General features: G+C 42.8%; 1 protein-coding gene across 15 annotated transcripts in view; it reads left to right on the top strand.

The window, feature by feature from the left end:
• Window positions 1-12209, top strand: part of MAP2 (microtubule associated protein 2) — a 344861-nt gene extending 332652 nt beyond the window's left edge. For 10 of the 15 annotated variants that reach the window (XM_032765038.2, XM_032765043.2, XM_032765046.2 and 7 more), the window contains 4 exons: window positions 1545-1637; window positions 3043-3124; window positions 7313-7425; window positions 9696-12209. In XM_032765038.2, coding sequence (XP_032620929.1) covers window positions 1545-1637; window positions 3043-3124; window positions 7313-7425; window positions 9696-9911 — 504 coding nt within the window. In that variant the 3' untranslated portion in view covers window positions 9912-12209. The remainder of the gene's footprint in view (window positions 1-1544; window positions 1638-3042; window positions 3125-7312; window positions 7426-9695) is intronic. The other 5 variants (XM_032765047.2, XM_032765041.2, XM_075069965.1 and 2 more) reach the window with 1 other exon arrangement.
• Window positions 12210-12549: the final 340 nt, after the last annotated feature.

Here is a 12549-nt window from a genome sequence, read left to right as displayed (position 1 = left end):
TGTAATATCAAAGACCTGTGTGTGACAAGATTGCTTGTCACTGTCTTACTCACAGGACTTTGTTTCAGGCATACCGGGGTATGTATGGCTTGTGTGATCAGAAGTGCGCTGCAGAGGCTGCAATGCTGTACCTGGGTGATTGTGGCTGGAGGCATAACGATGGTGCAGGACAGTCAGGCATAATGCCGCCAGCGAAGCAAGCAGGAAACATGTTCAGAAGTTGCATTTGGGACCCTTTTTAAAAGGCGCGGTGAGGGCTCCAGGCACCGACAGAGGCCTGTGGACCATGGGCACGCTCCAGAAATGTCTGCTCACATCCCCTCTGGGGAGCTGAGCACTGGCAATACTAGTCCCCAATCCCCGTGTGCTCAGGGCTCATACAGAGGAGCACAGGGCTGGCTGGTGCAGATGTGAACCTCTGGTGAGATGGATCCTGCACTCCCTTGCCCCTGGGTGGGGGCACCCACAGTTTTGCCATGCATTGTTTATTGGAAAAACAGAAGCACAATTACCAAAGCACAATTATTGGTGTCCCAATAAGCTCCTCCTTTTGCCAGGTGGAGATGCTGCTGTAGTGGGGGATCTGAATGGAGCAGCTGTGCTCCAGTGGGCTGTGTGTGGCACTGGGTGTTTGGAGATCTGGATTCTAGTCCCAGCTCTGTCGCTGGCTCACATAGAGATAAATGATGACCACTTGAGTGTGTGAGGGGATAGGTAAGGGGATCCCTTTTCCTTTGGGGATGTGGCTGTCAGGGATGGGGAGCACAGAGGAGCAGTGCTGGTGGTCCCAAAGGGTTGTAGTGTCCATATGGTGGGGCAGCACTGGTTACACTTTACACAGATGTAGAAAATCTCACTGGCGGTCATTCTCCTCCCAGTGACCAGGAAACTGTGACAAAGGCAAAAAGCCTTGTCCTCTTCCCTGTCACAGCTTAATCTGATGAGAGGTATAAGTGAGCCCACAGCCTTCCCATGGCTCAGTTTTCCCATCTGTAAAATGGTAATAAATATCACTGTTATATTCGTAGGCAATCTGAGGGCTCTTTAGGAGTAAGTGCTAAGCAGGAGACCAGAGTCTAACTCCTGACTCCATGCTCCCTGGGCTGGCTGGATCTGGTATGGTTGTACAGGAGGCACAGTCCTCTGTCCCAGGTCTCTCTGCATGGACTCCCTCTGGCCAACTTAAGAGAGGTGCTGGCAACCTCCCAAGAGCATCCACTCCAGTCTTTTTTGGCCAGGAGGTTAATGACTATATAAATTGGAGACAAACTGGGATCCTTAGGACTAACAGGGAGAACTCGCAGAATATAACCATCACCAATTATATTTCATTTTACTGGCAACCAGCCTGGAAGGAGGTGAAAAGAGCAATAGATTTATTTTAACACTGAGGCTGCTTTCCATAGCTGGCTGTATCCATTTGGCCAACGTTTAAACCTAAGTGCCCACACCAGCAGTAGCAGTCACAACTATCTTGGGTCCTCTAACCTGCAGACTGAAAGAACATGTGTACAGCATAGTAAGTTACCTCCAATTCCTTTTAGGTTAGAATTTTAAACAAGAAGATCGATTTTAGCGATATTCAGTCCAGATGTGGTTCCAAGGATAACATCAAACATTCTGCAGGGGGAGGAAATGTAAGTAGTGACGCTACCTCAGAAGGCGTCCTGACTGTGATGGCCCACCTTGCACAGCCAGCCCTCTGTCTCCCCTCCTTCCAAGCACTACTTCCCTTCTTGCTTATGTTTCACATGTTAACTTGGTCTGATAGTCTGTCAACCCTGTGTGTTCCGTGGTGGGCTTCTGATCCTTCCCCACAAACCGCAGCAAATGTTTAGGATTCAGCCAGGAAATGGATTAGGAGGCAGAGGATGAGTGCGTCTTTACAGCCACAGGTTTAGTCCTGCAAGGAGCTGAGTGTCCTTAGAGGTGTTAAGCAGCTACAGCTTCCACTAAACCCCAAAATAGGAGTCCAATGAGAGCTGAGGTTGCTCAGCTCTTACGTGATCTGATCCAAGGTGACTAATTTCAAGGAAGTGACAAACACACTTTTCACTTATTACATTTTTCTTAAACTGCAACTTTCTATCTCCCTCTGTCCCTGGTGAAAAGGCCAGACTGCCGGGATGCTCATTGCTGCAATGTGGCTTCATTCACATTTGCTCACAGTTCCACAGAAATCAGTCATTCAAGCTCCTGCAAGTACCAGGGGAAGCCCTTCCTGGCTGTACAGCAGATCTGTATATTTGCCTTCTTTAGGTCATCCCAGACAAAGTAACAGAAAGACTGAAAGCATAGTCCATCTGTCATTTAAGGTTGGGTGTGCACTTCTGTCCCAGAGTGTGTGTGTGTCTCTCTCTCTCCCCCTCTCTCTCTCCCTCTCTCTCAGAAGACTATATAAAATTAACAGAGTTAGATGACAGATAGATAAAAGAAATACAAAATCAGGATAAACAGGGTTTAGACAAAAGGTCTGACTAGCCATTGTGTTATTCCTGTTTTATGCCAAAGTAACCCTATTATGGATTTAATCTGATGTAAAACTGGAGTAACTCAGTAGTGAATCACACTCAATGTTTACACTGTACTTATGGGAACAGAGGGACATGGGAAGAGATTTGAATCTGAAAACCAGGATAAGCCATGTGAAAGGGATAGTATTAAAAGCCCAAATTCCCAGGAAATAAGTATTCAAGAAAGAAACAAAGAAAGCAGACTAGAACAACCATATGTATCATGCTGCACACAGCGCTTAGAGGCACCGCCTTTCACCACAAGAGGAAAGCTCAGAAGCTTCTTAGGAAATAACCCTTGTTTATCTTCTTGATTCACATCTTTGTTTTACTAATGAAAAGACTTAACACACCACTGTCAGGTTCCTTGGTGGAATGGAAGCTTGCTGTATTAATCCAGATGTTTCTCACCTTTCGGGCATGATCTGTTCTCTGCTAACTATTCCTTCTTTTCCAGTGTTTTTCGAAGCGAGTGCTCTTCCTCTTTGCCTTTTTCCTTCCTAAAACGTGTTTTGTGCACTTTCAACAGATACAAATTGTAACCAAGAAAATAGATCTGAGCCATGTCACTTCCAAATGTGGCTCCCTGAAGAACATCCGTCACAGACCAGGTAATGTAGGAATTATTTGAACTAATATGGCATATTGGGGGAAAATCCTGCTTGCCTATCTCATGTAAATGAACCCACTGAAGCAACTTACTACTCATGCAAGTAATGTGAACAGGATAAGTGGAGGTTCTCTAATGTACCTACTTCTTAGGGGCTGGATCCTGCAAGATGCTAAGCACTCTGGCTTAATCTAGCAAAACCCTCACATGCTTAAAGTTCAGCATGTGTTTACATGCATTGCTGGTTCAAGACTAGAATGCATGCAGTGCATGCTCAAACCCACAGCTCAAGATGATAACTCGTAGGTACCTGAAGTAATGATAAAGATACTGCTTGCAGTCTATCATGAGGTGATTATTAAGTGATAGCATTCTGAAACCTTAAGAGCTCTATTCCAATTTCAGATTCGCATATACATAATCCTAGAAAGAGTATTTGATCACCCAGCATCCTCCCTACAAAACTTTTCTCCTCTAGAAAGCGCATTACCCAAATCTAATAAACACACATCTAATGTGCCTGTGCTCAAAGTGATAAAAATGGTGCATGATTCAACCCCTAAATGGGATGTTTTTACCCTCACATAAATGGAGACTAAATTCAGGGATATAAGTAGACTGTTGAGGTCAGTGGAGTGACACTTGCTTACACCAGATCTGAATTTGGATCAGGCTAGTTACATACTCCTGTCTGAGGTGGTTCTATGATCTTCAGTGCCAAGAGACTTCGGAAAGTAAAACCAGGACAGATGGGAGAAGGGAGATAAGTGTTCCCACAAGGACAAGAGGGAAGTTTCCAACTTCACACCCTAAGAAGAGGCAGAAATCCCCATACTGTACTGAATCATTGGGAACTTCATACTCTGGAGGATTCTCTGCAACTTGAGCTCTTCAAAGCACAATTTGAGGACTTCAGTAACTCAGACATAGGTTAGGGGTTTGTTATAAAAGTGGATGGATGAGATTCTGTGGCCTGCATTGTGCAGGAGGTCAGACTAGATGATCATAATGGTCCCTTCTGACCTTAAAGTCTATGAGTCTATGAAATATTTCAGATGCTCAGTATACTGGAATATATAGTGTACACAAGCTTCATACTGTATATGCAATCAATAAAGAACTAAATGATCATATATATATATGTGTGTGTGTGATTTCACATATATAAGCTAACAAATGTATTCAGATGCAAATCCCATGTGATCCTTAGGACTTGGAGTCCATATAGCAATGAACGTGTTACAGGCCTCCACATGTTGGGTTTGTTCATCTACGAAAGAAAGATAGTGGTTACTAATCTTCACTTCATTGATAATCCAAGTACAAATCACCACAAGTTACTAATGGAAATAATATAATAATAATAATATTCTGTATTTTACTGAGACATTTTCATATAAGAGAGATTGAAAAAGTTTGGGACTGCTTAGTTTAGAGCAGAGATTGGCAACCTTTGGCACACAGCCCATCAGGGAAATCCAGTGGCGGGCCTGGCTGGTTTGTTTACCTGCAATATCCACAGGTTTGGCTGATCACAGATCCCACTGGCCGCGGTTCGCCGTTCCAGGTCAAAGGGGGCTGCGAGAAGCCGTGAGGGCGAAGGATGTGCTGGTCGCTGCTTCCTGCAGCTCCCATTGGCCTGGAGTGGCAAACTGCAGCCAGCGGGAGCTGCGATTGGCCGAACCTGCGGACGCTGCAGGTAAACAAACTAGCCCAGCCCACCAGTGGATTTCCCTGATGGACTGTGTGCCAAAGGTTGCCGATTCCTGGTTTAGAGGTAAGATTAATAAGAGGGGATATGTTAGAGATATACACACTAATGATAGAGGTGCAACCATTTACCTGTTCTCATAATACAAATACAAGGGGAATGCTCCATTCAAACTGAAAGATGATAATTCTCTGTACATAGCTCAAATTTAATCTGTGGAACCTACTGCCACAAGATACCATTGACTCAAGTGGGAGTTGCAGGTTCTCCACTGAGCCTCACTTCAGCAAAGTACGTAAACACATAGAATCATTGGATTGGGAAGGACCTCGAGAGGTCACCTAGTCCAGTCCTCTGCACTCGTAGCAGGACTAAATATTATCTAGACCATCCCTGACAGGTGTTTGTCTAACCTGCTCTTAAAAATTCCCAGTGATGGAGATTCTACAACCTCCCTAGGCAATTTATGCCAGTGCTTAACTACCCTGACAGTTAGGAAGTTTTTCCTAATGTCCAATCTCAACTGCCCTTATTTTCATTTGGCTCATTGCTTCTTGTCCTATCCTCAGAGGTTAAAGAGAACAATTTTTCTCCCTCCTCCTTGTAACAACCTGTTGTGTACTTGAAAGACTTATCATGTCCCTGCTCAGTCTTTTCTTCTCCAGACTAAACAAACCCAATTTCTTTCAATCTTCCCTCATTGGTGATGTTTTCTAGTTTAATAACTCTTGTGGCTCTCTTCTGGACTTTCTCCACTTTGTCCACATTTTTCCTGAAATGTAGCATCCAGAACTGGACACAATACTCCAGTTGAGGCCTAATCAGTCCAAAATAGAGCAGAAGAATGACTTCTTGTGTCTTGTTTCCAACACTCCTACTAATGATCATCCCAGAATGACGTTTGCTTTTTTTGCAACTGTGTTACACTGTTGTCTCATATTTAGCTTGTGATCCCCTTTGACCTCCAGATCCCTTTCTGCAGTACTCCTTCCTAGGCCATTGTTTCCCATTTTGTTTGTATGCAACTGATTGTTCCTTCCTAAGTGGAATACTTCGCATTTGTCCTTATTGAATTTCATCCTATTTACTTCAGACCATGTCTCCAATTTGTCCAGATCGTTTTGAATTTTAATCCTATCCTCCAAAGCACTTGCAAAGCCTCCCAGTTTGGTATCATCCACAAACTTTATAAGTGTATTCTCTATGCCATTCTCTAAATCAGGGGTTGGCAACCTTTCAGAAGTGATGTGCCGAGTCTTCATTTATTCACTCTAATTTAAGGTTTCACGTGCCAGTAATACATTTTAACATTTTTGAAGATCTCTTTCTATAGGTCTATAATATATAACTAAACTACTGTTGTATGTAAATAAGGTTTTTAAAAAGTTTAAGAAGGTTCATTTAAAATTAAATTAAAATGAAGAGCCCCCCGGACTGGTGGCCAGGACCCAGGCAGTGTGAGTGCCGTTGAAAATCAGCCTTCGGCATCCATGCCATAGGTTGCCTACCCCGATCTAAATCGTTGATGAGGATATTGAGTCCGTCCCTATTCAAAGTACTTGAGCAAGTCTTTAAATCCCACTGAAGTTCTGATTATAATATAGTATAGTAGAACCTCAGAGTAACAGACACCTTGGAAATGGAGCTTGTCAGTAACTCTAAAATGTTCTTAATTCTGAACAAAGTGCAGTTTGGGCTCTAGTTCCAGCAGCAGCTGAACTCCCTCCTCAGTGCCAGCAGCTTCCTTGCTGGCAGTTTCTTTCCCTAGATCAGACTGCAACCATGTCCCCCTTCCAGTCGGGAGGGTGGGGTGAAAACAGCTTGTCCCTCTCCCAGCCAGAGGAGGGGGGCTTAGAACAGTGCCCTCCCCTCCCGGCCAGGTATGTGTGTGAAAACAGCGCCCCCGCCCCTAACTGGGGGAAGGGGAAAGCAGCGCAGACCCCAGTGCTGCTCCTGCTCTGCCGGCTGCCTTTGGCTGGCAGCCCTAGCGTCTTCACTACTAGATGTAAGTGGCTGCCCCACACATGGGGTAGGGGTGGGGAGAGGTAACCAACATGTGCCGACCTTTAAGATACAATACAGGCATGGTGCAGTATTTGCTTTTTTTTTCCTTTTTTTTGTCTCCGCTGCTGCTTGATTGGTTTCTTCACATGCTGTTCGGTTGGCCGGTCAGTCAGTAACTGTGGTGCTCATATCTTTGAGGTTCTACTGTATTGAAATGCTTTACTGAATAGATGGCACAGTGCTCTCAAAATCTGGCCCTTTATGAATTATTAGATCATATTTGACAGAGAAGTAATAAATGTCTGTGCCCAGACAGAACTGGGAGGATGGAAAAAATAAGGCACTAATAGCTAATTCTGTCAGTTGATTTGCCTCGTTGGCCCTCAAGCTACGTTTCCACGAAACAAAACAAAGTGTATCTGAAATTTAGGATTGCTTTATTTTCTTAATTTTTATTTTATTTTGCTTGAATAGGTGGAGGACGTGTGAAAATTGAGAGTGTGAAACTGGATTTCAAAGAAAAAGCTCACGCTAAAGTTGGTTCCCTTGAAAATGCCCACCATACACCTGGAGGTGGCAATATCAAGGTAAGAAATAAGCCTGATGAACTGAGCTTCTCCCTTTGAGAATGCACTTCAGCCCAAAGTTAGCAGTGATATGAATCGTGGTGTAAATTACACAGCAGGTATACATGGGTCAGAAAAACGAGTGTCACTTATATACAGGACTATAGAGGTGAGAGCAGGAAAAGCAACTAACGGGAGAATAGAAGGTAGAACAGGTTGATGCTCTGTGGTTGATTCTCTCAATCTGGAGCCAGTGACTCCCAGTCTGCTCCTCCTGATGCCCAGTGCTTTTCCCTTTCCCCAGTTGACCTTCTGTTTTGCCTCCAGACCTCTACCTTTGCCACTATTCCAAATCCACACTGGGGTTTTAGTCACTCTAGTAATCCTGACCCAATGGCTGTCTTCAAACCTCCCTTGTTTCAGGGCTCTCTGGGTGAGTAGTAGTGTAGAATCACATTACATGCCTCTGGCCCCAGAGAATTTGTAAAGTGCATGAAATCTGAAAACAGAAGGCAGACCAGCAGGATCTGTTTATATTTTACCATGTATTTTTTAAGATGCCAGGAAACTGAACCAAATTTTTAGAAATTTGGAGTTTGGTTTTAAGTTTGGGCTGAAATTCAGTCCGGGTATTTATTCTAAAGGTCATTTCTGTAAGAAACACAGTTGGTTGTGAAAAACTTACTCTTCCACCTAATGTCATTGAATCACAGAGGGCCATCGTATTGGCATAAAAACAGAGAGAAAGCCTTTCAGTGAACATCAGGCTCCTAAGTGCCTACGTCACTTTTGAAAATAGGGCTAGGCGCTCTTGAAAATGTTACCTCAACTCCAATTGATTTCAGTGGAAACTGGACACTAATTCCCTTTAGAGACCTTTGAAAATCTCAGCCACTCTATTGAATAGCACTGGGTGACTATTACAAAAATGCTCTAGGTATATTCCTTTCAGCCATGCTCACTGGCCTTTTGTGTATACTTCCTGTGAACATTTGAACGACATTCAAACAATGCAAATACCAGAATCACATAAACACATGTGCATATTCACTTTCCACAAGCAAGTACTTACACTGGCATTGCTTATGTGATCATCCAGTCAGAGAACTGAAACAATATCACGACTGTTGTAACCAACCACAGCAAACCAGTGCAACTCAAATAGGGTGAAATTCACGCCTGTGCAGAGGGCCAGCTCAAGGCCTTTGCACTACTCAGGTCCCACTTTAAACCTTGGGATGATGCTGTGCACAAGGTTGGATTTCACCCATTACAGATATTGAATAGTCACAGAGATACACACATGTTCAATCCTTACAAGGCTTTTTTTTTAAAAAAGAAAAGACATTTCAGAGCAGTAAAATGTAGAATAATATATTAATTCAATGAAGACATGATATGCACATGGATATTCAGAAATAGGGGCAAACGATGGGATTTTTCAGTCCTGCCCAATGGGAGTTAGGTACTCAAATCCCACTGAAAGCCAATGGACATTGAGTGCCTAATCCCCTTAGGCACCTTTGGAATCCCAGCTTAAATTTATTAGATAAATTTTTGTTGTGAATTATTCATGTGGCTGTCACCTTGGTCGGAATCACTGGCAGGTTCATAGGACAGGGCCCGTCTGCTAGAGCAGTGGTTCTCAAAGCCGGGCTGCTGCTTGTTCAGGGAAAGCCCCTGGCGGGCCAGCCAGTTTGTTTACCTGCTGCATCCACAGGTTTGGCCAATCGCGCCTCACACTGGCTGCAGTTCGCTGCTCCAGGCCAATGGGGGCTGCAGGAAGCAGCGCGGCTGAGGGATGTGCTGGCCGCCCTTCCCACAGCCCCCATTGGCCTGGAGCGGTGAACCGCAGCCAGTGGGAGCCACAATTGGCCAAACCTGCAGACACGGCAGATAAACAAACCGGCCCAGCCTGCCAGAGGCTTTCCCTGAACAAGCGGCAGCCCGGCTTTGAGAACCACTGTGCTAGAGGACATGCTCCAGCAGTGGTGGCCCAGGCAAAGGTGGTGAGTGACTCCTGAGTCCAGTGCTGGAAGGCTGTTGATCACCTCCTGGCAAGGGCTAAGCACTCTCAACTCCCGCTGACTTCAAGAATTGAATGTGACCAGCACCACATGGCAACAGGCCCTGTGTCGGAAAGCGAGAGTTGGCTGCACACTGAAAAGGTGGGATGGTGTGTGAATAGGAAAGGGTGTCACCACAGAAGACAGGAGTTTCAAATCAAAGCAGCAATAGAAGGTCATTACTTAAAAGCAAAGGTTTAAATGCACTTTGCCTTTCTTGAACAGATTGACAGCCAGAAGCTAAACTTCAGAGAGCACGCTAAAGCCCGTGTCGATCACGGGGCTGAGATCATTACGCAGTCACCAGGCAGGTCCAGCGTGCCTTCACCGCGCAGACTCAGCAACGTCTCATCCTCTGGAAGCATCAACCTGCTGGAATCCCCTCAGCTTGCTACCCTCGCTGAAGATGTCACGGCCGCCCTTGCTAAGCAGGGCTTATGAATTTGCTCCATTTAGCAGTGTATGAAGTAATAATATTTAGACATGAGCTCTTGGCAGGAATGGGCTCAGAGCAGGTGTTACATTCATTCTTTACCATGTCTAAAATTAAGTCACATCCCAAGACTGTAGCAACCATACAATAAAAAAAAAACCCAAAATAATTAAATAGATGCAGAAATTGGCCTGATCTCCATTTACAGCAGGAAGACACTGGCTTTACATGGGTATGCAATTGCAGTGTATGACATTGGACGATTATTGTTGCTCTGCTCTGTCTTGCATGGAGTACCGTACTATGATAAAATGCATTTTTACCTTTCCATGTGCCTGAGGGCCATCCACCTCTTTCTGACTTGTTACTATCCCAAGTTGCTCGTTTCACGGTTCTGTTGATGGGTGGGAGTTAAAAAAAAAGTCGCCCATTGTAACTTATTACAGGTGAAATTAAACTGAAGAGCCTAGTTACCGCATGGGAAGGGCATATAAAGGAAATCAAGTTTAATTTTAAAAAGTGTTATTTTGTATAAATGGGTAGAAGGAGAAAGACTGGATTAAGTTATTAACATTTTGGGGCCTGGATAATTATGTCAGTGTATAGCTGATTCCAATAAATTATTTAACTGATAACTAAAAATAGTAGCTGAAAAACATTTGAATTGTGCTTGAGGAAGTGGCATTTTGAAAACAAAAACGCTGTTGAAAGGAAGCACTTCCATTTCAATGGGCTTGTGTCTGATTAGAATGTCGGTTAAGCGGCTAGATTTGTGTACACACTACCGGTTTCACATCCTTTCCATCTGTTTGATACAGTATTATAGATATATATATTTCTCTGTGGCCATTTGTGATACGCCCTCATATACTTGAATATTATACTTCTTTATTCACAGTATCTGTGTCTCTTGCACCCTTTGGTGTTGCAATTTTAGGTATGTAAAAGTAGATGTTAGCAGGTTTTTTTCTCCCTATTCAGAAAAAAATACATAAAAAGATAAAAACATTTAGCATGAAATTGCTTTCTGTAACAACTAAAAGCCGTGACCCTGTTTTAGTGTCAGATGCAAGTCTCTTCTGTGATGCTAGAAAAATTACTTCTTTTCCCCACCCTCTTTTTTTCACCAAGGCTGATTTTGTGAGTTACAGATTTTAGAAAGAGGGTTTCCAGATAGGTGGGTTTGGATTCTGGATTTTTTTTAAATCAAAAACAGTTTGGTTTTAGCTTTTTTTTTTTTTTTTTAACTTCTGTAGCAACAGTGAATGTTGGATTTATTTTACTGATTTTTTTTCTTTTGCTAAAGTTGAAAAAAGTATTTGGATGTCATTCCATACCTTCAGTAGTGTCTTATGCGTACACTTGGGCACTCTGATAGTATAGCAGTAAACACTGTAGAGATGCCAATAAATTATAATTAATAAATTAAATAGATAGATAAAATGAACTCTCTTGCCTGGATCGCCAAGGTGACTGAATAGATAAATAGGGCATCTTTAAATCTCAACGAAGAAGCAGCAAGTGTATGTTGACTATAAAAAAGTATAAGAAAAATGTGCATAAACTTGCCGAGAGACACATAAACATCAGATCTAATGGAGTTACTTGTGAGAACTCCAACAACATTATGGACACTAAGAAAACACTGCTGAAGGTAATACGGTGGTATTACTCATCAGAGGATAACAAGTCTGCTGATGTTATGTACAGTATACGTTATAAAATGACAACACATGCAGATTGTTGGTTCTCTTCCTTTTGAAATCTCTAGCTAATCTTTACACTGTCAACTGAGCTAGACATGAATTGTGTATTAAGTCAATCTTGTGTATTGGAAGCTTTTGAGTACTCTGTTCTTTTTACTGTGTGCGTGTGTGTGTGTTGGGGATTGATCTGAAAAGAATATAGAGATGATGTTTGTGTCTGTTCAGAAGATTCTTATAATTAATAGCAAGGGATTCCACAGAATTAAATTCATAGTATTAAACTGCACAAATACTAAAGAGTAAATCTTCAGTGTGGTGAATGGAGATTTTGGCCAAGCAGTTGTTCCTGGTGGCATTAAGATGAATTATATGGCTCAAACTCCATCCACCTTACTGAAGATGAACTCCTAAATAGCCCCACACATCAACTCCGCAAAAAGCTTTTTCACACTCTAAAGCACGGAATGCTGTTTGTAAGTCAGTTATTTTATACAAAAGACAGGGAATTTAGCAACCATATCAAGTGCATCAAGAGGATTCTGATTTCTACCTTGTAATTGCTGTACGGTTGCTTAGAATAACCAATAGGAATTTACTTGGAAATAATGTTTGGTGTGATCCATAAAAATGTTTTGCCATTATTTAAGAAAAACAAAAGGAGGAAGAAGAACAGTATTTTTGATCATGTTGCTTTCCATCAATTAACGCAAATGCACCTTGCAGTGTTTTTATTATGCCTTTTGCCAATGTTAGGAAGAGCCTAAGGTACTCCTGAACCTCAACTTCACTGAAGTTGAACAAGCTGGTCAGAACAGTATTTAAACTGTGACGCAAATGCTTTTTAGCTTGCTTTTAAATAACAAAAAAAAAACCCACATTCTGTAGATGGTGAAGTTTAGTTATTGCACATACACGTCCAAAGTCAAACTGATGTAACACA

The sequence above is a fragment of the Chelonoidis abingdonii genome, chromosome 10 (assembly GCF_003597395.2).
Source record: "Chelonoidis abingdonii isolate Lonesome George chromosome 10, CheloAbing_2.0, whole genome shotgun sequence".
In the NCBI taxonomy this organism is placed as follows: Eukaryota; Metazoa; Chordata; order Testudines; family Testudinidae; genus Chelonoidis; species Chelonoidis abingdonii.
The sequence above is the reverse complement of the archived record's forward strand: the minus strand, read 5'-3'. Positions and strand labels throughout refer to the sequence as shown.